The 21,914-nt window shown below is 44.2% G+C and overlaps 1 protein-coding gene across 1 annotated transcript in view; it reads right to left on the bottom strand.

The window, feature by feature from the left end:
- The window catches only part of RAP1GAP2 (RAP1 GTPase activating protein 2), a 241,779-nt gene that overhangs the window by 76,962 nt on the left and 142,903 nt on the right, over positions 1-21,914 (bottom strand). Inside the window, exon 4 of the mRNA XM_065418511.1 lies at positions 15,375-15,459. Coding sequence (XP_065274583.1) covers positions 15,375-15,459 — 85 coding nt within the window. The remainder of the gene's footprint in view (positions 1-15,374; positions 15,460-21,914) is intronic.

The following is a 21,914-nucleotide window of genomic DNA, read 5'->3' as shown; positions in this document are numbered from 1 at the left end:
ATGCCCGGTGCATATGTTATTGCTTTTTTATTTAGTAGGAATGGTAAATGCAGAGTAGCTCAGATGTACCGGGGCTCAGAATTCCCTCCTGGCAAATTCATTGAAGACAAAATTTCTATCACAAACATCATTAAAACAAAACCAACAGCAGCAAATCATTTTTAGAACAGGCCATATAATAAAATGCACAGACATTCACAACCCACCAAGCCCAGTTGAGAACTCATCAGGGAGATTCTCAAAAAGAAGGTAATTTAATTGCAGGCAGAACAAACTCTTATGAGACTGTGGGGTTCGGAACATACAGAGAGACACATGCAGAAAAAATTGAATTTAGGCCAAGTGTTACCAAACAATTTAATACCTTTCTGCAACATAAAAGAAATTACTCCAACAATATGTTTCTTCTAATGGAGGCAGAGCCACCTGATAGAAACCATTACAGTAACAAAGCTTGTCAATTTCAGCCTATGTGAGAAAAACAAACATTCTGTTCTTCACTGTGGGAGAAAGGAGCTAGAAAGCGCTATGCTATGGTTTGTTGGTTTTGCAATGGTTTGCGACTCAAAGATAAGGTTTGCGATGCCAAGAGGCCTTACTGCACATGAAAAAGTTGCAGTCATGAGAGGCTATATAAGGCTTTTGGCTCACCCTGCTGCCAGTGTCAAGTAACCTCAAAGCAGCCACATGCCTCCCTGGTGAATTCTCTCTGGCATAGGGAGCTATGCCAGCTCTGCTCCACCACCGCTGCAAGGGGTGAATCGGGAGTATGTTGGGGGCAGGCCAGATGAGTCGGGCAGGGATCAAGTGCAGGAGGTGGTGTGGCTAAAGTTGTCCTGTACTGCACCGATTCCCCATTGTGGTTATCACACTGGGGCTATGGCAGTGGGAAGGGCAACTTAGAATAGGGGAGACACAAGCCACCTCCCTTCAGTCCCCCCTGCATCAGTGCAGGGATGAATGGATTATGTGGGCTTGAGTGCCCTCCCCTCCCACTGGACATGATCCTGCTCCCACAGAAATCAAGGAGAGCTCTGTCTTTAACGTCAATAAGAGGAGGACCAGGTTCAATGAAATCAGTGGCTCAATCCTTAGTGGTGCGCTTGAGCGGCTGGGGGGCAAAGGGGCTGGTTTAGCCCTCGGCTTATCTTACCACAGCCTCAAACCAGGCCCATAGCTCATCCAATGCACTTTTTAGCCTGGTTCCCAACTTGTACCATACTACACTGATTCTGCAGGCCAGGGCCTCTCAGGAACAGAGTCACCTGCCATCATGCAGAATTGTACCACAGTACGTTTGCAAAGTGGCCACATCTACTAGTCACTGGGCTGTGACCCTCCCTGTCTCTCCCCACTCTACTATGTCCCTTGTCATCTAAGATAGATTCATCCACGTTTCCAGCCATGAAACCCCTGGAAAACTGGGACCATGACCATATGCTCAGTCTAACCTACCAGGAAGTTTAGCTAATGGATAGGATTTTGCTATCTCAAAGCAATCAGTAAACTTGCCAGTGAAAGCTGTGGCCAGTAGAACAATAGAGCATTTCAGGTTCCCAGTCACCTTCTGGGAAAGAAGGGAGAGAAAATTCCCTGGATCTAGTGACTACCAGATTAGACAAAATAAACAGAGCCAGGTTTAAGGAAGAGATTTAATTCCAGCAAGATTAGCCAAACCTCTGCAAATTGTTTGTAATTTCAATGTGCAAATACTAGCGCCGACTGTCTTTTCAGAGCTCATTTGGAAAAATGATCAGCCTTTCTACTCCTTCTGCAGAAATCATCACAAAGCCAGAAGGAAAAGGTCTTTCCTCCCCCCACACCTGAGTTTTTCCCCCTATTGCAACAAAACTAGCACTTTTTCTTACTAACTCCTGACATTTCACTTGCTGGCATGTCACGATCTTCATTAAAAAGCTGGAAGCAATGACTTGTCTTCTATAGGGCCCACTGCCACTGAAATCAATGGGAGTTTTTCCCTTGACTGCTGCGTGAGCAGGACTGGTCCCAACTCCCCTCTATCTGTCCTCTGAGAAAGGTCGCTAAGCTATGATGGGTGAAGCTTCAAGAGCAACAAAAGTCACATTTTGAACCTGCTTATAACCAAAAATATATCTCCTTTACAGAAGGAAAATCCCCTCCAGGGTCCCTGGACCACTAGACAGATAACGCGGTACATGTGTATATATTACAAACAGCAGCAGCCATCAGAAATGAGGAGCATCTGAAGAGGTCATTCACAGTGTTATTTTCCATTGTTTATTTACTCTTGCTTTCAGAGGCAGCTCTGGGAAGGCAAAAGGTGCAAGTGACACAAAAAGCTGATGTTATCATGGATTCTCTGCCGGTCAGCCTAATATATACAGGGTGCTGTCCTGCAAAGACTACCCCCCTGAGCTGCTGTAAATCAAGATAGCTTTTCTGAAGTCAATGGAGCTCCCCCAATCTATATCAGCTCCGGATGTAGCCTCTAAAAATTTACCTGCTGAGTGATGGCTGTGTATACAGCTGAACAGTGGATTGCAGGGAAAGAGGAGAAACAGTGACCCAGAATGGAATGGACCCAGAATCTAGATCAGCCTAACACATTTAGTTCACTGGGTCAAGAAACTGAGAATCCCCTTGGCAAACTACAGTATCTTGGGCAGCAAAGTAGAGAGTGTTTCTTCTTCTCCTTCCAAGAAAGAAAGAAAGAAAAAAAGGATTCTGAAAAAAAGAAGTGTTCATTGCATTGCTTGACAACTGCCTTAAAATAGGGCAGATTTGACACTTGGATAAACTGTAAGCATTTTATAACACGTATATTTTTCTTCTCACCTAATGATTCCTGATGATTGATACTCGACAACAAAATTAAGTATCCATATGCCAAAACTGATCATTACTGTAAAAATTAAGCACTTTGCTGTAATGATTTTGGAGTTATAGGCGAGAGATAGAGATGGATGCAAGCCACATCCTCAGGTCCAGAAACTTTAGCCTAATGGATAGAGCACTGGACTGGGACTCAAGAGACCTGTGTTGCATTCCCATCTCTGCCACTGGCCTGCTGGGTGGCCTTGGACTAGTCACTTCACCAATCAGTGCCTCAGTTTCTCTGTCAGTAAAATGGGAATAATGATGCTTCTTTCCTTTGTAAAGTGCGTTGAGAACTACTGATGAAAAGCACCACACAAAAGCTAGGTGGTATTGTTGTTCTATCACTATGTGTTTGGTGAGATCAGAATCTGGATCTAAATTTTGCAACTCATTCCCATCTCTAATTAACAAACTAAGTTGGGGAGGCCAGGTGACCACCAGATTGGGAGACTTGAGTTATCCTCCCAGCTCTGCCACTGATTTTTGTTTGTTCTTGGGCAGCTCACATCACTTCTCTGTGCCTCCATTTCTCTATGTGGGACAATATCACCTTCCTTTGTAAAGTGCTTTGAAATCTATACTTGAAAAGCGCTATCTAAATATATATACATAAGATCTTGGTGGCAGTAGACAGAGTGAATTAGTTCAAATAATATCAGCTCTTTCTTGAGCCTCACCCAGGGCGGGCTCCAGACACCAGCTGAGCAAGCAGGTGCTTGGGGCAGCCAAGTGGAAGGGGCAGCATGTCGGGGCTCTTCGGCGGCAATTCGGCGGCGGGTCCCTCAGTCCCTCTCAGAGGGAAGGACCTGCCCCCGAATTGCCGCCGAAGAAGAAAACGACGCGGTGGAGCTGCCGCCGATCGCGATCGCGGCTTTTGTTGTTGTTGTTGTTTTTTCCCGCCGCTTGGGGCGGCAAAAACCCTGGAGCCGGCCCTGGCCTCACCCATTTTTTGAACCAAAGGCAAATTGAACAGCCTGGATACATTGTTTAGCCCTCATTTCCAGTTTCCAGCTAGGACTATAACAAACTGTGAAAAACTTGACTATTCTTGTAGGAAGTCCACCTTAGACCAGTGGTGGAAGTGCATGAAAGCTAGTGATTGTGCTTTGTCCAGCCCAAAGGTTGCAGATGCTGGAGAATAAGATTCACACCAACTCCCATAACTGGAGAGGAAGCACTGTCTAGTTAGAGTATAGGATCGGGAGTCAGGGGTTCTAGGTTCCATTCTCAGCTCAGGCAAGTCACTTACGGACAGAGATGGGAAAGGACTTAGGCTCCCAACTCCCATTGATTTCAGTGGGAGTTAGGCACCTAAATAGCTTTTAAAATGTGGCCCTTAATCCTGTGGTCCTCAGCTGCCATAGGCAGACAGTGGCACAGTTCCGCAAAGCACTATTATTATTATTATAATCATCAGCATCAGCCAAGGTGAACCCAAGCTCCAGACCTTTAGAGGTTTGCTCATCATCAGTGCAATCAACTGAAACTTCCTGTCCTATGAATAAGGTAAACAAAGCGGGGGTGGCTTACGCTTCATTTCCTTGGGTGACAGCGTGAGTTCGGCCAGGAAATCTGCTTGATGTTCCTCTGTGTCTCTGGCAGCAAGACCAGAGAGGGGGGAAAAAATCTGTCACTGGCACATACTTGTCTTCCTGCAACTGGTTCAGCACACTGCTCTTTGGCTACATCAAGGGTACTCATGCCTGCGTAACTGGTTTGTCCAGTCTCCATTCCTTCAGGGTGTCTTTCCAGAATGTATTGCCAAACTGTCTGTGCAGATTCTCTGGCCACTCCATTCCCTGTGTGGTTCTACTGGATTGCTGTCCGGAATTTCCCAGAATGCACTGCTACATACAGTTAGACAGAATGGTCGGTATAGTTGGTTGACTCACGGCTGTGTTGTTGAAAAAGCTGCTGTAGGAAAACAACTCAATGTGTTTGTCGCAACCAGAGCTGATCTGGGAATTTTTATGTGCAAAAATGATGTTTCAACAAAACCAACATTTTTCATTAAACCATACCAATTTTGACAAAATTTTGTTTAAAAAAAAATGAACAAGAATTTTGATTTTTTTATTTTTATTTTAAAAGTTTTCATTTCAAAAATGTTATTTTATATTAAGAATTTTATAAATGGTCAAAACCTAAACAAAATGTTTCAACTGATGCAAAACAATAATTTTTTGGAATTCTATTTCATGGGGGGGGGGGGGGAGACATGGAATTTTGGCTTTGTTTCCCAATTTGAGACAAAAAAAATTATAAATTTTCCACAGGATGGAAAATCTGTTTTCCAGACACCTCTAGTCATAACTGCATTGAGTGAGAGTGTCATGAACCATTTACTAAGCCATAGTAAGACAGGGCCTAAGATAAAAGCATTGTAACTGTAATGCAGATGGTAGCCAAGTGTATTAATGATCAGATATGAGAAGGGAAATAGGGAAGAAATCCCACCAGTTCAGCTGAGTTCCACACTAGTCCTTGACATTCTGATTGAATAGCAGATCTCGATGAACGTTGCAACAACAGCCTATGAATATTCAATGGAATTTTTTAATTAATTTCCTTCTGCTACACTTGTTGCCCCTTTCATCTTCCCTCTCTGCAAAGATCTGAGTTATTATTTTACCAGCATAAACATTCACAATAAACTAATGTCAAAATTCACACTGGAAGCACTTTGCAAGCTTAGACATTTAGGGAACAGGGGGTCAATACCACATGATTTATCTAACCAATCACAGGAAGCAACACTTTGCAAATTTCAAAGATATGCTATGACGCCAGAGAGTAAAAGATGTTAATCAGATGAGGTTGACCCACAAATAAATGTAACAAAATCATGATCTGTTTCTGGATATGTGTCAAGAAAGAAAAGAGGCCAAATTAAACATACTTATACACTGTGTATTATTCCCTGCTCTAATGACCAGTAATATTGGATTTAATGTAAAGCATCCCTTTTACTATGCCATATATTATTAAGGGCCCATTCACTGAAGTCAATGGGCTCTTTCCACTGACTGCACTGGCAGTTGAATTGGGTCATAAACTGTCAATTTCAGTACTATAAAGAATAGGGTGGAACTGAGACAGCTGCAGACTCTGAAAAACAGACCATCCTTATCCAAAACTCTGAATAACTAGGTTCCGTGCCAGAGCTGGTCAGACACATTATTTCATTTTCTGGGAATATTTTAGAAGAAATTTAAGTTTTCGATGAAAATCGGTACTGAAGTTTTTGAGTTTTCAACACTTTTAAAAATTGTTTTTGACAATTTAAAACGTGCTTGTTGGAAGCCAAAGAAAATGTTTGTTTTGTTTTGTTGACAAAAACCTGAAACTATTGATCAAAAGTAGGTATTTCCCACTGAAAATGTATTACATCAAAAAGTGATTATGGGGGGGGGGGGGGAAGAATGTGGATACAACAGCTGGTGGGCAGAAAAGTAACATTTCACAGTTAATTCTGGCTCAGTGCCCATACCTGGAACCTGCAGTGAGGTCCACACTGGCAGAACCCTGTAACTCTAGAAAGCTCATTCCAGGGCTGGAGCCTATATTTGTAGTGTCTGGCACAATGCGGCCCTGATCCCATCCAGGCACTATCATCATATACTTACTAAATAACATTAGTGTTGCCATATTTTGCTTGGTTTTAACTCAAACTTTCCAATGGAACTTTACCAATAGGGTGACCAAATGTCCCGATTTTATAGGGACAGTCCTGATATTTGGGGCTTTGTCTTATATAGGCACCTATTACCCCCTCCCCCCCCACCCCATCCTGATTTTTCACACTTCCTGTCTGGTCACCCTATTTACCAATGGCAAATTATTTTAGTCCTTTTTCAGCAAAACTTCTGGAAAATTAGATGATTGCCCCCAAACAGCAAGAATTCAGTTCCCAGCCCCTTGTAAAGGAAACCTTGATGGAAAAGGAGAACTAACGACAGCTTTCAGAAACCTTGAGTATCCATCAAGATTCTTTTGTGCATGTTTTTCTTGTCTTCAGCTACTTGATTGTGTTTTTGCTCTTGAATCAGTCACCCAGTTAGGCGCCTGCATGACAATTCTGCAGATATATTTACTCCGGTCCAAATGAACTGTCGTGCTTGTGAAAGGTGGCGCCTAGAGACTGAAGGCTTCTCTTCACCTGCAGAACAGGGAGTGGGCAGAGCCCCCCTCAGGAACTTCCCCCATGTCACCCCAGCAAAGTGCCTATCCCCTGTTCGGGGGGAGTGCCTGTAGTCTCATTGCAAAGTTACAGCTTGCCCTCTCGGCTGATGCTATCATAGATAACGCATCTGAGATTGAACCAGGGACCACCAGAGTAAAAGCTCAAGCTGCTACAGCAGGGGTCGGCAACCTTTCAGAAGTGGTGTGCCGAGTCTTCATTTATTCACTCTAATTCAAGGTTTCGTGTGCCAGTAATACATTTTAACGTTTTTAGAAGGTCTCTTTCTATAAGTCTATAATATATAACTAAACTGTTTGAAAAGGATCTGTGCCACACACTCACAGTGGGTTATACTGAACTTGCGAAAGAAAGGGTGACTTTGGGTACATCTACACTCCAAATCCAAAATGCACAGCAAGTCTTAGAGCCCAGGTCAACAGATTTGGGCTTGCGGCACTTGTGCTGTGGGGCTAAAAATAGCAGTGTAGACGTTCCTGCTGGGTCTGGAGCCTGGTCTTTGAGACCCTCCCCTTCACTGGGTTTCAGAGCCTGTACTCCAGCGTAAGCAGGAACTTTACACTGTTATTTTTAGCCTTGTAGCGCGAGCCTGAATCGGTGTCCCAGGATCTGAGACTTGCTGCCAGGGGAAGGGGGCGTTCTGCAGTGTAGATGTCCCCAGTGATGGTGCTTTTGGGGATATACACATTTGTCTACTGGGACCTAGACTGAGGCCACCAGCTGACAGACCTCTGAACAGCCAGCAGATGGTCACTTTTGTCAATTACTCAAGCCACAGGAGATCTAAAAACTTCTCTAGGACTATGGTTTGACGTGAAACTGTTCTAAGAGTGTTTGATGCCATCTGCACTTTGCTTTGAAGAACAGTTGGGGGGGGAAATGATGCTAAACCCCCACACATAATCTGACATGTTAAACCATCGGTTCTCAACCAGGGGTACGCGTTCCCCTGGGGGTACATCAACTCATCTAGATATTTGCCTAGTTTTACAACAGGCTACATAAAAAGCACTAGCAAAGTCAGTACAAACTAAAATTTCATACAATGACATGTTTATACGCTTTTATATACTATACACTGACATGTAAATACCATATTTATATTCCAATCAATTTATTTTATAATTATATGGTAAAAATGAGAAAGTCAGCAATTTTTCAGTAAGAGTATGTTGTGACACTTTTGTATTTCTATATCTGATTTTGTAAGCAAGTAGTTTTTAAGTGAGGTGAAACTTGGGGTACGTAAGACAAATCAGACTCCTGAAAGGGGTACAGCAGTCTGGAAAGGTTGAGAACCACTGTGCTAAACACTCTCGGATCAGGAGTAGCATAAAGCCAAATAGGAGCAATACTGAATTCTCTCTCTCCTTTAACTAACTACCAGCCTTCACTTTCTCCTTCAACTGCTTTAATTCTTAGCTCTCCTCTGCATTTTTCAAACTCCTGGGTGTCGATATAAAAAATACTTACTTTGCTTCATGCACAGGGAACATAAACAAATAGATTTGTTTACAATTGGTTATAAATTTAACCAACAGAGGTCACTCTCCAGAAGTTAGCTTGGCTCTCTGCAGAGCAAAGAAACCATATATCTTCATTGTCCTGGTAGCAGCCCAGCATGTTGTTTTGATCTTCATGCCTGGTTGACCTCTTTCAGCTGAATCACTTTAGTTAAACAACAGTTTGGCAAACTGGCATGTGAATATGTTATTTTGCCACACAAAAATAAATATCTCGGGAGAGGATTTTAAATGGCCTTTTCTTATTTTCAAAGGGTGAAGTCTTCCCCTCTACAGAGTAAGAAATACAAAGTTTAGACACCACCAAGTCCTTAAAATGAGGCTAACGTGGGACTTTTATTGGTGCAAGATTCTAGCTTTCTGCTCACGGGTGAATTTCACTCCATGTATCTGATCTGGATGAGGACAAAGTTACCATAACAATAGGAGGGATGGGTCACATGATTGTGTTTTCCATGCTGTAGCTATCCTATACCGAGCATCGCTTTTTTATAGTATGTTTCATCTCCAGACTATCTTAACGTAAGTAATTTCCACGACACCCTCACGTTAGGTCAGTGTTACCTTCATCCTCATTTTTACAGACAGGGAAGCAAAAGGGTGAATTGACTTGCCCAGAGCTACAGAAGGAGCCCGCATCAGAGCCAACTTTAGAACTCAGGGGTGCCGAGTTTTCAGTATATTCAGACCACTAGACCATGCTGTCTTCTCCTGGATGTGTGGCAGATTCTCAAAAGAGCTCGGCACCCAAAATTGGGGGGGGATTTCTAAAGAGCTCAGCTCCCATGTAGGCATCTGAATAAGGGACAGATTTTCAGCACTCAAAGGACACCACTTCCTTAATGAAAATCTGGCCACTTCTTTAGGTGCCTGAACGGGAACCAAGCTTTTTTAAACCTCTGGCCCTGGTTGCGGGTGCTGAGCCAGCCCCAGCCATATAGGGCCCAGTTCAACAGCATTTATATCTACACTTATTGTTTCAACGAATGGAAACTAAATAATGGGGGCTAGATTGTAGTATTTATGTTACAGCCCTGCACAGGGATCATGCCGAGCCACCCTGCCCCCAGGAAGAGCTCCAGGGAGGTTAGACCTTGGGCAGGCATAAACTCCCCCAGTGCAGTGCCCACCACTGTACATGTACAAGTACATACTGCGCCATCCATAACAAATGGAGCATTGTGGAGGTGTCATTAGCATCCTAGTGCTCCCCAAATGAAAGGGATTGCTATTGGGCCTTGCATGGTTAGGGGAAGGTTTCCTGTATGGCTCCTTCCTCCCCTCTTGCACGACCATCTCCATGTGACACTTTAGATCAGGCCCCAACCATCTTGAGTTAAAGTGATTGGCAGGGCTCAGAGCTTGCCACTTAAGAAACTTTTGTGCCTGGTTGTGAAAAGAACTGCATCTCACCAGTGAGCTCCCCCCACGCGCCTAATCCTCTCTCCCGTCGTTCCACCAAGCTGGTGCCTTTCCGTATTGTCTGGAACCCCAGGACGCCTCTTCCCTTCCCCGACCCTGCTCTCACTCAAAAGGAACAAAAGAACCTCTCTGCCATTTTGTTCAACCTTCCTTGGCCAGCTGGAGCCTGGGAACCTGAATCTGTGCAAACACTCCGTTCTCCCAAGCTAAATTCTGGTTACTCATTAACAGTTCGATGACACATCCAGGTCATAATTATTGATGAATGGCTTCCCTCCGCTTCCTCGGTTTTATAAAAATATATATCAACTGATTTTTTTTAAATGGCACGTTTCCAACGCAGCCTGGCGCTAGGGATGCTATGGATGCGAACATCGTTGTAATGAGCTGGGCTGCCAAAGGCGACAGAACAAGAAGATGGTTCTGTCTCTTAACTCAGTGGCCTCTGGAAAAACTAAAGAGAAGCCAGATTATCCCACAGCTTTCTACTGTGGGGTTCTTACAGCTTCCTCTAAAGTATCTGGTGACGGCCACTGCCTGTGACCGGATATTGGGCTAAATGAACCCTGGGTCTGATCTTTAGAGCAGGGATCATCTTTTGTTCTGTGTTTGTACAGCGCCTGGCACAAATTGTGATCCTGGTCCATGACTGGAGCTCCTAAGCGCTAATGCAATACAATTAGTAAATACATAAATAATCATCCAATATGGTAATTCCTATGTCCCTAGTACCACAATCTTCCATAGAAAATGTTATTGGTACTTTCTATGTACATACTATCTATGTACTTATATGACTCCCATTACATAGTATCCGAGCATACCACAATCTTTAATGTAGTAATCCTTGTAACACCCCCACAAGGCAGGGCAGTGCAGGAACTGAGAGACAGAGAGTTTAAGTGACTTGCCAAAGGTCGCATAGGCAGTCGGTGGCAGAGCAGGGACTTGAATTCAGGTCTCCCGAGCCCTAGCTTAGTGCCCTAAACACTGGAACATCTTTCTTCTCGTCTTATAATCTCTAACCACTTTTCTATTGATTCATTCTCAACACCCTGGGGAGATGCTATTATACCCATTTCACAGTCAGGTAAATGGAGGCACCCTTCTCACCTGGAGAGAATTGCTTCATTGACTGCAGTGGAGTTACACAGATATGGCACTTGTGGGGTTCAGATTGTAGGGGATCAGAAGAACTTGCCAAATGCATCCCCTGCCTTGGGCCTGAGTGATAATTTTCCCAATGCCCCTCCTGGTTTAGGGCAGCTCTGAACTGCCCTTGGCTCAGGGATGTGCCATAACTGCCACCTTCTAGCCTGCCATTTGCTTAAGGTCAAATGATAAGTCACTGGCATAGTGAGAAACACCCACCAGAAAGCCTGACACCCAATCCTCTGCCCTAACCACTTGGCAACTCCAGGGAACTAGTGACAGACACTCACTTTCTAAAACCAACTCAAAAGACTCAAGAGACACACCTTCCCAACCCTCAGCATTGAGGACAGCTGGCAAGCAATCCCTCCTTAGTACATTAAAATGCATTCATCTTGCATTCAGCGCTCTGAACAGGTTGTGTAATTAGTTTTCTTCTCCTTAACGTCTTCCAGGCAAGCAGAATGGCTTAACTTCAACGGAAGTGCCGGTTCTACAGGCAAGAAAGCCTGGCGATGGGGAAAAAGCCACCCACGAACAGCTGTTCCCTTGAGCTACATGCAGCTGACCTAGTTACCACCTCTCTGCCCTCATGATAGACATAGCAAGCTTGCCTTAAAACAATCTTAAGTCGATCACATGATCCCTGCCTTAATGTGATGAGAGCAGGGAGAAATCTGGGGTGGGGGGAATTGCATGGCAAAAATGTGCAAACACCTCCAGGATTCATTTCCCTATGGCTACGAGACTCTCAATCCTCTCCTCACTGATAATTAGTTATTCTTTTACAGCACCCAAGTGGGCCCCTGCTTGCAATCTAGTCTGAGACAAGATGGAACAAAGGGACAATAAAATAAGTAGAGGTGGGAATGTCGCAGGAGGATGGGGGTGGGGAGATAACATCAATACACAGTGAGGGCACACACCTAACTCACAGGAGGCAGTGTTGCCTAGTGGACAGAACACTAGACTGCTACTCGAGAAACCTGGGTTCAATTCCTGGTTCCGCCGCTGCCCTGCTGGGTTACCTTGGGCAAGTCACTTCACCTCAGTTTCCCAATCTGTAAAATGGGGAACGCCTCCATCCTTTCTAAAGCACTTTGACACCTACGGATGAAAAGTGCTATATAAGAGCTAGGTCTCATTGTTATTTTAATCCTATTGAAATCAATGTCAAAATTCCCTACAGGGCTGTAGGATCCTGCTCCAATGGACAGCACAGCATCCTTGAAATATAGAGAGTTGCATAGATATGTAGATGCATACATCTAAATAATATGGATGCACAAAATGTTTTCTTATGGGCAGGCAAAATGGGTCTGAAGAAGCGGTGTGATTGAGGAGAATATACTATGAGCCAGATCCAATGGAATTACACTGCTGTAAAGCAGCCGTGAGATGGGAATCTGGCCATCTGTGTCTCTTTCTTCTGCCAAACTCAGGCTATAAGTGGTATTGCCTGAACCTTAATTAACACCACATTACCAAAAAAAAAAAAAAAAAAGAAAACATTGTTCTTGAAACAATGCAAAACAGCTAATACAAAACTGTGCATGGCCCTGAAAATATTACATTGATCATTGCAAAGTAAAGAAAACACCATTTACAGCTTGTCTGGCAGGAGTTCTCATTTAAAATCGTGTTAAACCCTCTCAGGAGGATTAGCCTGCAAGGGCTGAGTGTTACTCCACAGATCCTTCTGGGACAAATGGGCTCCTATGGGAAGGCAGGTCTTCTCTTTATTTATACATCAGGGCTCATTCCTGTTATGAATATATCAAAACAAAGCAGGAGAGAAAGGCAAAGTCTAGCTGAACCCAGCTGTGGTAAGCAAAAGCAATGAATAATTTCTTTGTTTGTTTGTTTGAGGGGCTGTGGGGAAGGGGAAATTATCATCCTTTCACATCAGGTCATCTTACAACCTAGAATTTCCAGGAAATAGCCCCTTTTCACATAAAAAAAAAATCATGCAGAACTTTGGAACTTTGGAATTTGGGGATGCACATTGATTTGCAAAAAAAAGCTCAATGCAAAATCTCAAAAGGCTACGGTCAAATTATCAGCTGCTGTTAACAGAGACAGCTCCACTGACATGGGTAAATTTTCACCCATTTACAAACAACAAAGATTTGGCCCATTGTCATCGTCTTTTTGTTTTGTTTTTGGCACAAAAGGAAATGCCTTTTTTAGAGAGAGAGAAACTTCAAAATGCAATAGCGTTGGAGGGTTTTTAAACACAGAACTGGCCCATTTTGACAATTTAAAACCAAAGTGCATACGCCTCCATTTTCAAGGGCTTTTCATTTCATAAAATAATAATGCTTAGCTCTTACATAGTGCTTGACCCTTTCAAAGCATGAGCAAATTATTCCTTGGGACGTTCCTGTGAGCTAGGGGTGTGTTCACGTGCAAACAGACATACCCGTTGCTGATTGAATTCAATGGGCGTTGGGTTAGGCCTCTGGAATCCTGCAACGTTGAGCATTCCTCCTGATGGATGTTTGGGGTTCAATGAGTAAGGATTTTGGTGGGTGTCTGGGGAAGGCCTCTGCTGAAATGTACCCTCCCTCCCCCAAAGGTAGGAAAAAGACAATAGCGGGATATTTCCTAATTGTCCATAATTGAGACACCACCCCTGTCTCAATCTCCTTTTCGCCTCCCCTTCCCCCGCTCTCTCTCACCCCATACATCTCCCCACTCTTTCACCAAATCCCCCGCCAATCACTTCCCTGCATTCCCCTTCCTTCATTTCTCCCCTTGTTTCCTCCATGTCTTCTACAATTAAACACATTCTCAATACCACCTCCACCAATTACCAAATCTCCATGATCCTGGCCTCTCCAATGCACGGAAGCTGGTAACTCCCCTCAGCTAGCCCCCTCCTCCAGCTTCCACGTCTGGTACCTTCTGCATCACCCTCCTAGGGAATTTTGCTGAGCTCCAGGGCTCTCAGCTCCCTTGCTAACACACTCTGGCTCAGCGCTGAGCTGGAACGCCATCCAAGAGCTTGCGAAGGACTCAGAAGGACTGAGTAGAGAGAAGGTGATGTAGGATGGTTTGGACTAAGTGTTCTGGCTGAATTTTATCCCAGGTGACACAAGGCAATAATGCATCACAGAGCATAACGCACTCTTGCATACTGTGCATAACTCAAGCTGGGAGGAACAATGCCACATTTAAGCAAAAAGGCCACCAAGCCCTCCCCGAAGGATGCGGCGTGACATTCCGTCTCCTTGCTCCAGACGCAACCGCTCGCTCTGCATTCAAATCCTTCCTCTGCGGCAAAGCCTTCCAAGGGCAACTCCGCCAAGCCTTGAATGCAGCTGGAGCTGACTGGGCAAGAATTCCTCCGAGGGGATCCCAGGCTGGTCACAGCGGCGTGACAGTGCCCCCTGCTCATGCACAGGGGTGCGACTTGTTTCCATTTCCATTAACAGGTGCTGGATGGTGGTGGTCGGAGGGTGTCCAGACAGGCACTCACTCTCTTTCCACCCTTCCCCATTCCTTTTTGGGCAACATCCGCAGGGGTTATAAGAAGGAGCCGGGCCTGCATTCCCCAGCCGCTATAAAGGAGAATGGAGTAGAGTCTACTTCTGCCCTTGCTCCTTTCGAGGACTAAAATCTAGCCCTTAGAAAATAGGCTCTTTAGGGCATGGGCTGTGTTTTCTATGTACAACACCAGGCACACAAATCATAAATAAAAATCGCCGCTTTGGCAGCAGATCCCCAGGTTATAACAACACAGGAACAATTTTTAAGACAGACAAAGGGTCAGATGCTTCTTTACCCTGCAGCATGTGCAGTCACTCAGGCAGAGTGGGCCCAGAGTGCTACCACCCTTCTGATTTAGTATCGTTTGACAACTGCTTTGCACTGGTGTCAATGACTGCCTGAGGCGTAGGACAATGTAGCCCATAGACTTTTGCAGCCACACTCCACCCTAGCTGATGGCAGCAGAACAATCTTCCGTCTCAACTCCAGAATCCGCTCAGGAATGCCTGCGATACACAGCTGCTACTTTTAAAGACTGATATTAACTAGCTTCAGTTTCAAAACAATCACCTTAAGCCGGGCTGTGTATGTACCATACAATTCCTTTCACCAGTCCTCCAAGAGATATTGCACCCACACTACGGGACGCAGCCTGCACTTTGCAAAGCAGAACAGGAATAAAACGTAAAGAACGCAATCCGTAGCATATCATGTACGTAACCTACCTTCATGGTTGCTGGGGCAGTGAGTGGAGGGGATAAAGGCCGGTCTGGAATGGTCACATCTGTGTTGTTTAACAGCTCCTGTTTCCTGTAAAAGAAGAGGATCCATCTCAACACTTTTCCTAATTACCCAGCCTTTGAAGAAAGAAGTACAGTCCAGAGAGGAGAAAATTAGGCCCCTCTGATTTTTTTCAATCCTGTAAACTTTTAAGTCAAGGTTTGTTTTTAAATATAAATATCTAACCTGTGACAAAAACATTTTATAAAATAAAATAAAAATCTTGTAGCTTGGAAAGATTCTGACCCAAGTCAATTATAAATGCCTCATTGTACCATAAAGTGGGCTGCTCTTTCTTTGGGAATCCAACTAAAGGGTACCAAAATAGAGCCCGTAACTAGTGTGTGCTGCAGGTAAATTTCATTTCAGGTGATTTACACTGCTGGGATGACCAAGAGTTAGATAAACAGACTTATGTTTCTATGACAACACCATTGCGACAATTTTTTTTTCTCCATCTTCTCCATCTGGCGTTATCTATTGACTGAGCAGTGTTTGTTCATCTCTCTCTCTCTCGACAACATGAACATTATGCACAGTGGAACAGATTTTGATTTTAGTCGCACTGGAGTAAATCCGGAGTAGCTCCACCAAGTACTTTTAGCACAGATCAGTGTCATGTCCAGTGTGTTTAGCATAGAAAGAAAGCCACATTCAGAGGAGTGATCTTTATTAAAAAGTCAACATTTATCCACTGTGGAAATGGAAATAACTGTAGCGCAGGATGTAGTAACACATTGTTGGTCACTGTAGGTAGCCTGCGTAGAGTGGGCTGTGGTCAGTGAATAACTTGAGTTGCAATATGTCTTTTTTCCTTGCGGATAGCACCTGGTGCAAGCTCTCCATTGAGGCTCCCTGGTGCAGACAGTGCCTATTCTGCTTTAAATAAGGCACTTAGTGATCTTTACCTGCAACTGAAGACCGGGTCTGCATGCACCTGGACATGTCATTTTCAGTCCCTCAGTTTCAGATGTTTCCACTGGAAACTCCCAGTGTGCAATGGGTGTGGGCTGCTATTTTCAAATGGGAGTACACCTCTACCCCGATATAACACGACCCGATATAACATGAATTCGGATATAACGCGGTAAAGCAGTGCTCCAGTGTGGCGGGGCTGCGCACTCCGGCATATCAAAGCAAGTTCGATATAACGCGGTTTCACCTATAACGCGGTAAGATTTTTTGGCTCCCGAGGACAGCGTTATATTGGGGTAGAGGTGTATCTAAATCCATATCTATTCACCTATATAAAAGAGGAGTGATTTTAAAGGTGTTGAGCACCCACAATGTGGGTTAGCCACGGTACATTAATGGGAATGGACAATCAAACCACTTTTATTTAGATGTCTAGCTTTAGGGACCCAAGTTTGATTATTTTAGCACAAGGAGAGATTTTCTAAGGCACAATCACCAGCCAGGCACCTAATGCCCACTGACGGTCAATAGAAACCTACCTGCCATTTGTGCCTTTGAAATTCTCTCCCATAGTCTTAAACCTAATGTGGATCCAGATCTGTACTGTGGGCCTGATTTTCCACTCCTTTCTCTAATTTGGCACCAGTGTGCAGGGCCGGCTCCAGGGTTTTGGCCGCCCCAAGCAGCCAAACAAAAAAACAAACAAAACCAAAAAAAAAAAAAAAAAAGCCGCGATTGCGATATGCGGCAGCAATTCGGCGGGAGGTCCTTCGCTCTGAGCAGGAGTGAGGGACCGTCGGCCGAATTGCCGCCGAACAGCTGGACGTGCCGCCCCTCTCCGAAGTGGCCGCCCCAAGCACCTGCTTGGTAAGCTGGTGCCTGGAGCCGGCCCTGTCAGTGTGATTCCCTTCAATTGTGTAAAACTGGCATAAGAGAGCAGAGAATTAAGCCCAGCACCTTCTTGGCCAAGTTCTAGTATTTTTGCCCACGCAGTCTTGAATGAGTTCCTCATGACCAGTGCTACAGCAATGAATACTAAATGAAATGAGTGAAAGAGCACTCTAAATAAATTCGCTCAAGGGCAGTTAATGGACCAGAGCAGAGGTAGTCAACAGGCCAAATCCGGACCATCAGATGCTTTTGAACGGACCCCCAAATCTTTTTATTTATTATCATTATTGTGGTGTGAAAAAATGTTTCTCTGCAGGCTGGACCTTGACTATACCTTGACCAAGAAATTTGTACCTTGACAAAAAATAATTGACTACCCCTGAAATAGAGTTTGCAAGTTACATGGAGTGATAGCAGCAGCAACCACCTTGAGAAGAGAGAGAAATTGCGTCTGCCAATTCATCAGTCAGAGAAATTACGATGACACAATTCTGTAAGGGAAGTCTTTTCAGAGTCTTTAACCCACTCCTGCATCTCTGCTAACGCTGGTTGAAAAATGTTCAATGGAACAGTTTTCTGTGGAAATACACGGTTTCCTTGGATTTGAAATGCATAGCAGGAATATGTGTCCATTTCAATGATATTTTTGACTGACAGGTTTCATAATGATTGGAGGAGTGTTTTGATGTTTCCAAATCAGAAGATTCCCTTTCATGGAAAATTCCAAAGTTTGACGGTTCGTTCCAAAATAGAATGAAACAAAATTTAGAAAACTTGGAATTTCCCACAGGACAGAAATTCCAGTTTCATTCAGCTCAAACCTTTGCTGTTCTCAGGGAACAGAATCTATACAACTAATTCAGATCCCCACCTTCCCCTCCCCCCCCCCCCCCCCAGTTATCCACAAGTAGCTTTTTATTTTTTAACAACATCCTCATCATTCAGAGTTATCAGGCAAAGGGGTAAGACAGGAAAGGTGGTTCTGTGACTAAAACTCAAGGATCCAGGACACCTGGGTTCAATTCCTGGCTCTGCCACAAATGTTCTATATTATGTGAGGCATCCAGGCCAGGCCTTGATGCCCCAACTGTAAATGGGGATAATAATTCTTCTCTATCTCACAGGGCGGTTGTGAGAATGTACTTATGAATGTTTGCCGGGGGAAGGAAGGGGGCATAGAAGTACTTAGATAGAAAGGTTTTATGGAAACATATTTCAGCCTATGGGTGGTTCTCATGGGTTATTCACTGCTTCGGATATTTGCAGTGTGTACTGTGTTATTGGTAGCCTGTGATCAGAGATATAGCTCATCTTTAACATAGCTAGCTTGAACAACAATAGCAATGAAGCCACAGCTTCATGGACTGTACAAGCTCGCCTGGGACCCTGGGTACACACTCCAGCAACTAGCCTGTGCTGCCGCAGCTTCATGTGTATTGTTATTGGAGCTAGCGTATGTTTACACCTGTTGCAGTCACCCCTCTGACTGCAGTGTAATCACATGAGACTGGTTTTGGTGCCTACCCAAATGGCTCCAAAATCAACAGAAAGCTGGCCAGGGAAACACTTACAGTGTGAAAAGTCACGTGAAAACAGTTGCTCACAAGTCTCTCCTGTGGGTTAAATTCACCACTGTGCAGAGAATCTGCCCTAGCCTATGCCTCACTCAAGACCCACAAAGCAGGACTCCACCCTTGAAGAACAGTTTCGGATAAAAATTCCCTTGTACTTATATTTTCAGAAAGCAAATAAAAGGGCTCGTGAATACCGAAAGGAAAACTATCCTTACAGAATAGTTTTGTACTTAAGGCACCAGGGCTGGGACTCAGATCTGAGTTCAGTTCTCACCTTTGCCACAGACTTCCCAGGCGACCTTGAGAAATCACTTAATTTCAGTTTGCCATTCTATAGAATGGGCACAGTAGCACTTCTTTCCTCTCCCCCCCAAACTCGGGTCTATCTTGCCTATTTAAACTGCCAGCTTTTAGGGAGAAGGATTGTCTCTCTATGTGTTTATACAGCACCTGACACAAGGGGGCTCCAATAGAGGCTGGAGCCTCTGGGAGTTACTCTAATAAAAATACTTAATAATAACCATTCTCGAAACAAACTGGTGGGTTTTATTCGCAGTAATGTTTGCTAGTCTTTATCCCCCGCTGTATTCGCACAGCTCTGACCTTCAGCTACATGGATATTTAATACCATCAGCCATTGAAAGGAAGGATGGTCCAGTGGATAAGGTGCTAGCCTAAAGACTTCGGAGACCTGGATTCAATTCCTTGCTCCATTGTAGATCCCTGTGTGACCTTGAGCAAGTCACTTCGGCTACGCCTACACGGCAAAAAAACCCTTCAGCAGTGAGTCTCGGGGCCCGGGTCAACTGGTGGGCTCGCAGGGCCACGCTATGGAGCTCAAAATATCAGTGCAGATCACCCCCCTCGCCGGGTTTCAGAACCCAAGCTGGAATGCCTACACTGCGATTTTTAGCCCTGTGGCGGAGCACCGCGAGCCCAAGCTGGTTGAGCCGGGCTCTGAGACTCGTTGCCAAAGAGGTCTTTTTGCAGTGCGGATGTACCCTTAATGTCTCCGTGCCTCCGTTCCCCATCTGTGTAACTGAGATAATAGCACTGCCTGACCTTACAGGGGTGTTGTGAGGCACCCCGATACTGCAATAGTGAGTCTATACGGATATAACATACTACACCTCAAATAATGTTTGTAGGGGGAAGCAGCTGTATTAGGAAACTCTTCCCCAGGAAAACAAAACCATGACAGACATTCTATGTTTTTAAGATACACATTGAGAAATCTATGGTAGCTTACTTGTTAAAAGTACTCGGTCTCTTTTTTTTAAAAAAAACCAACTTTCTAGTCAGACATTTATATTGTCATATACAGCGGTAGTGCCAGATGCAACTCCGGGGGGCCAGAAAAACTGAGATGTAATTCAGTTTACTCTCATCCCTGCCAGGTTAGTCCCACAGTAACTGGGCCAAAATGTCCAACTGTTTATTTTGCAATAACAAGCCCTTAGTTTCTATGGTAACCTGCTGTAAGATGGCAAAGCGCGATAATATGCAACTGACTGATGCACCGTGACAGATGCATCTAGTGAGAGATTCGGGGGAAATCTGGGTAACAGGTTCTCCTGGGATATGAACATTCAGTTACGTTAATTTCCAAAACTTTGAAAGGTTTCTATAACAGGACTGGTGCCCTTCATGGAGCCCTCGGATCAGAAAAAGCCACAATTCAGCTATATATAGATATAGACGTCTGTAAGGTGACTTTTTGTATAGACGTATACACAAACACACACCATTCTGTTAAAAGATTTTTTGAGATTATCTAAACCTTTCTCCTAATAAAAGAAAACAGGGCTTGATCCAAAGCCCATTTGAGTCAGTGGAAAGTCTCCTATTGACGTCAATGGGCTTAGGATGAGGCCCACAATAATAATATATTCTGTTTTTAGAATGGGATGTTATGTATGGAAAGGATAAAAAGAAGCGAAGAGACTGTAAAGCGGCAGTTCTGCAGTCCCATGAAATGAGGCACTGAATCTCATTCCCTGGTTCAGAAGACTGCACATGTTGGAGAAGTGGCTCTTTAAGGGATGGGAGGGAAGATACCAGCTGGTCTAGCTCTTGAAACTAATTTATAAGAAGCATCAACAATGGCTGTGAAGTGGCCAGCCTGTGGTATATTATACAAAGTAGGGGTGGATGGGAAGCCCATTGGAATCAAAGGTAAAACTTCCATTGACTTCATGGGCTTTACATCAGGCCCTGATTAAGAAGGTAGATCGAATGAGCCTATGCCCCATTTTTCATAGGGGACAGTCAATGAAAGTGAAAGGCAACGCATTTAAAAACTGATATAAATAACACTTTCAACACATAATTAACCCATGGAACTCACTGCCACTAGCTATCACTGAGACCAAGAGCTTAGTAGGATTCAAAAAAAGGATTAGACAGTCATATGAATAATTAGAACATCCACCATTATTCTAGGAAAGATTTAAAAAAAAAGTATAAGGACTATAAACGTTCATGCTTCAGAGCATAAACCAACCTGTAACTACCTAGGATAAGAAAATTAATCTTGCCCTACTGGCAGTTTATCCCAAAGTTATTCACTATGGTGGGTTTTTTTCACCTTCCTCCAGAGCATCAGGTACTTAGCCATGGTCAAATACATGATAATGGGCTAGTCTTATCTAGCACGGTAATTCCTATTTTCCTCAGCAGTTAGCTTAGAGCAGCACGTGGAGTAACAGTATAGGTGGGAGTAGGGTTGCCAATTTTGGTTGGATGTATTCCTGGAGCTTTCATCACATGACACTCTTTAATTCAAGATTAATCCTTAAATCCTGGAGACACCAGGACAATCCTGGAGGGTTGGCAACCCTAGGTGGGAGGAGGGAGAATGGGGACTGGAACCTGCAACCCCATGAACAGCATTTACGGATCGACCAGTCCCACTGTCTCCCATTGGAGCTGTGAGAGTTCGTCCCCTTGGAAAAACAAGCCTCAACTGCTTCAACTTCGCCACCAAACAACTGTGGCACTCAAAATTAGCAGGCACTTTAGAAAATCTGGAACGAGGGCCTCATCCTCAGCTGATGTAAATCAGCACAATTCCATTGGCTTCAAGGGAGCAATATAGATTTACAT

Source organism: Emys orbicularis, chromosome 17, assembly GCF_028017835.1.
Source record: "Emys orbicularis isolate rEmyOrb1 chromosome 17, rEmyOrb1.hap1, whole genome shotgun sequence".
Lineage (NCBI taxonomy): Eukaryota > Metazoa > Chordata > Testudines > Emydidae > Emys > Emys orbicularis.
The sequence above is the reverse complement of the archived record's forward strand: the minus strand, read 5'-3'. Positions and strand labels throughout refer to the sequence as shown.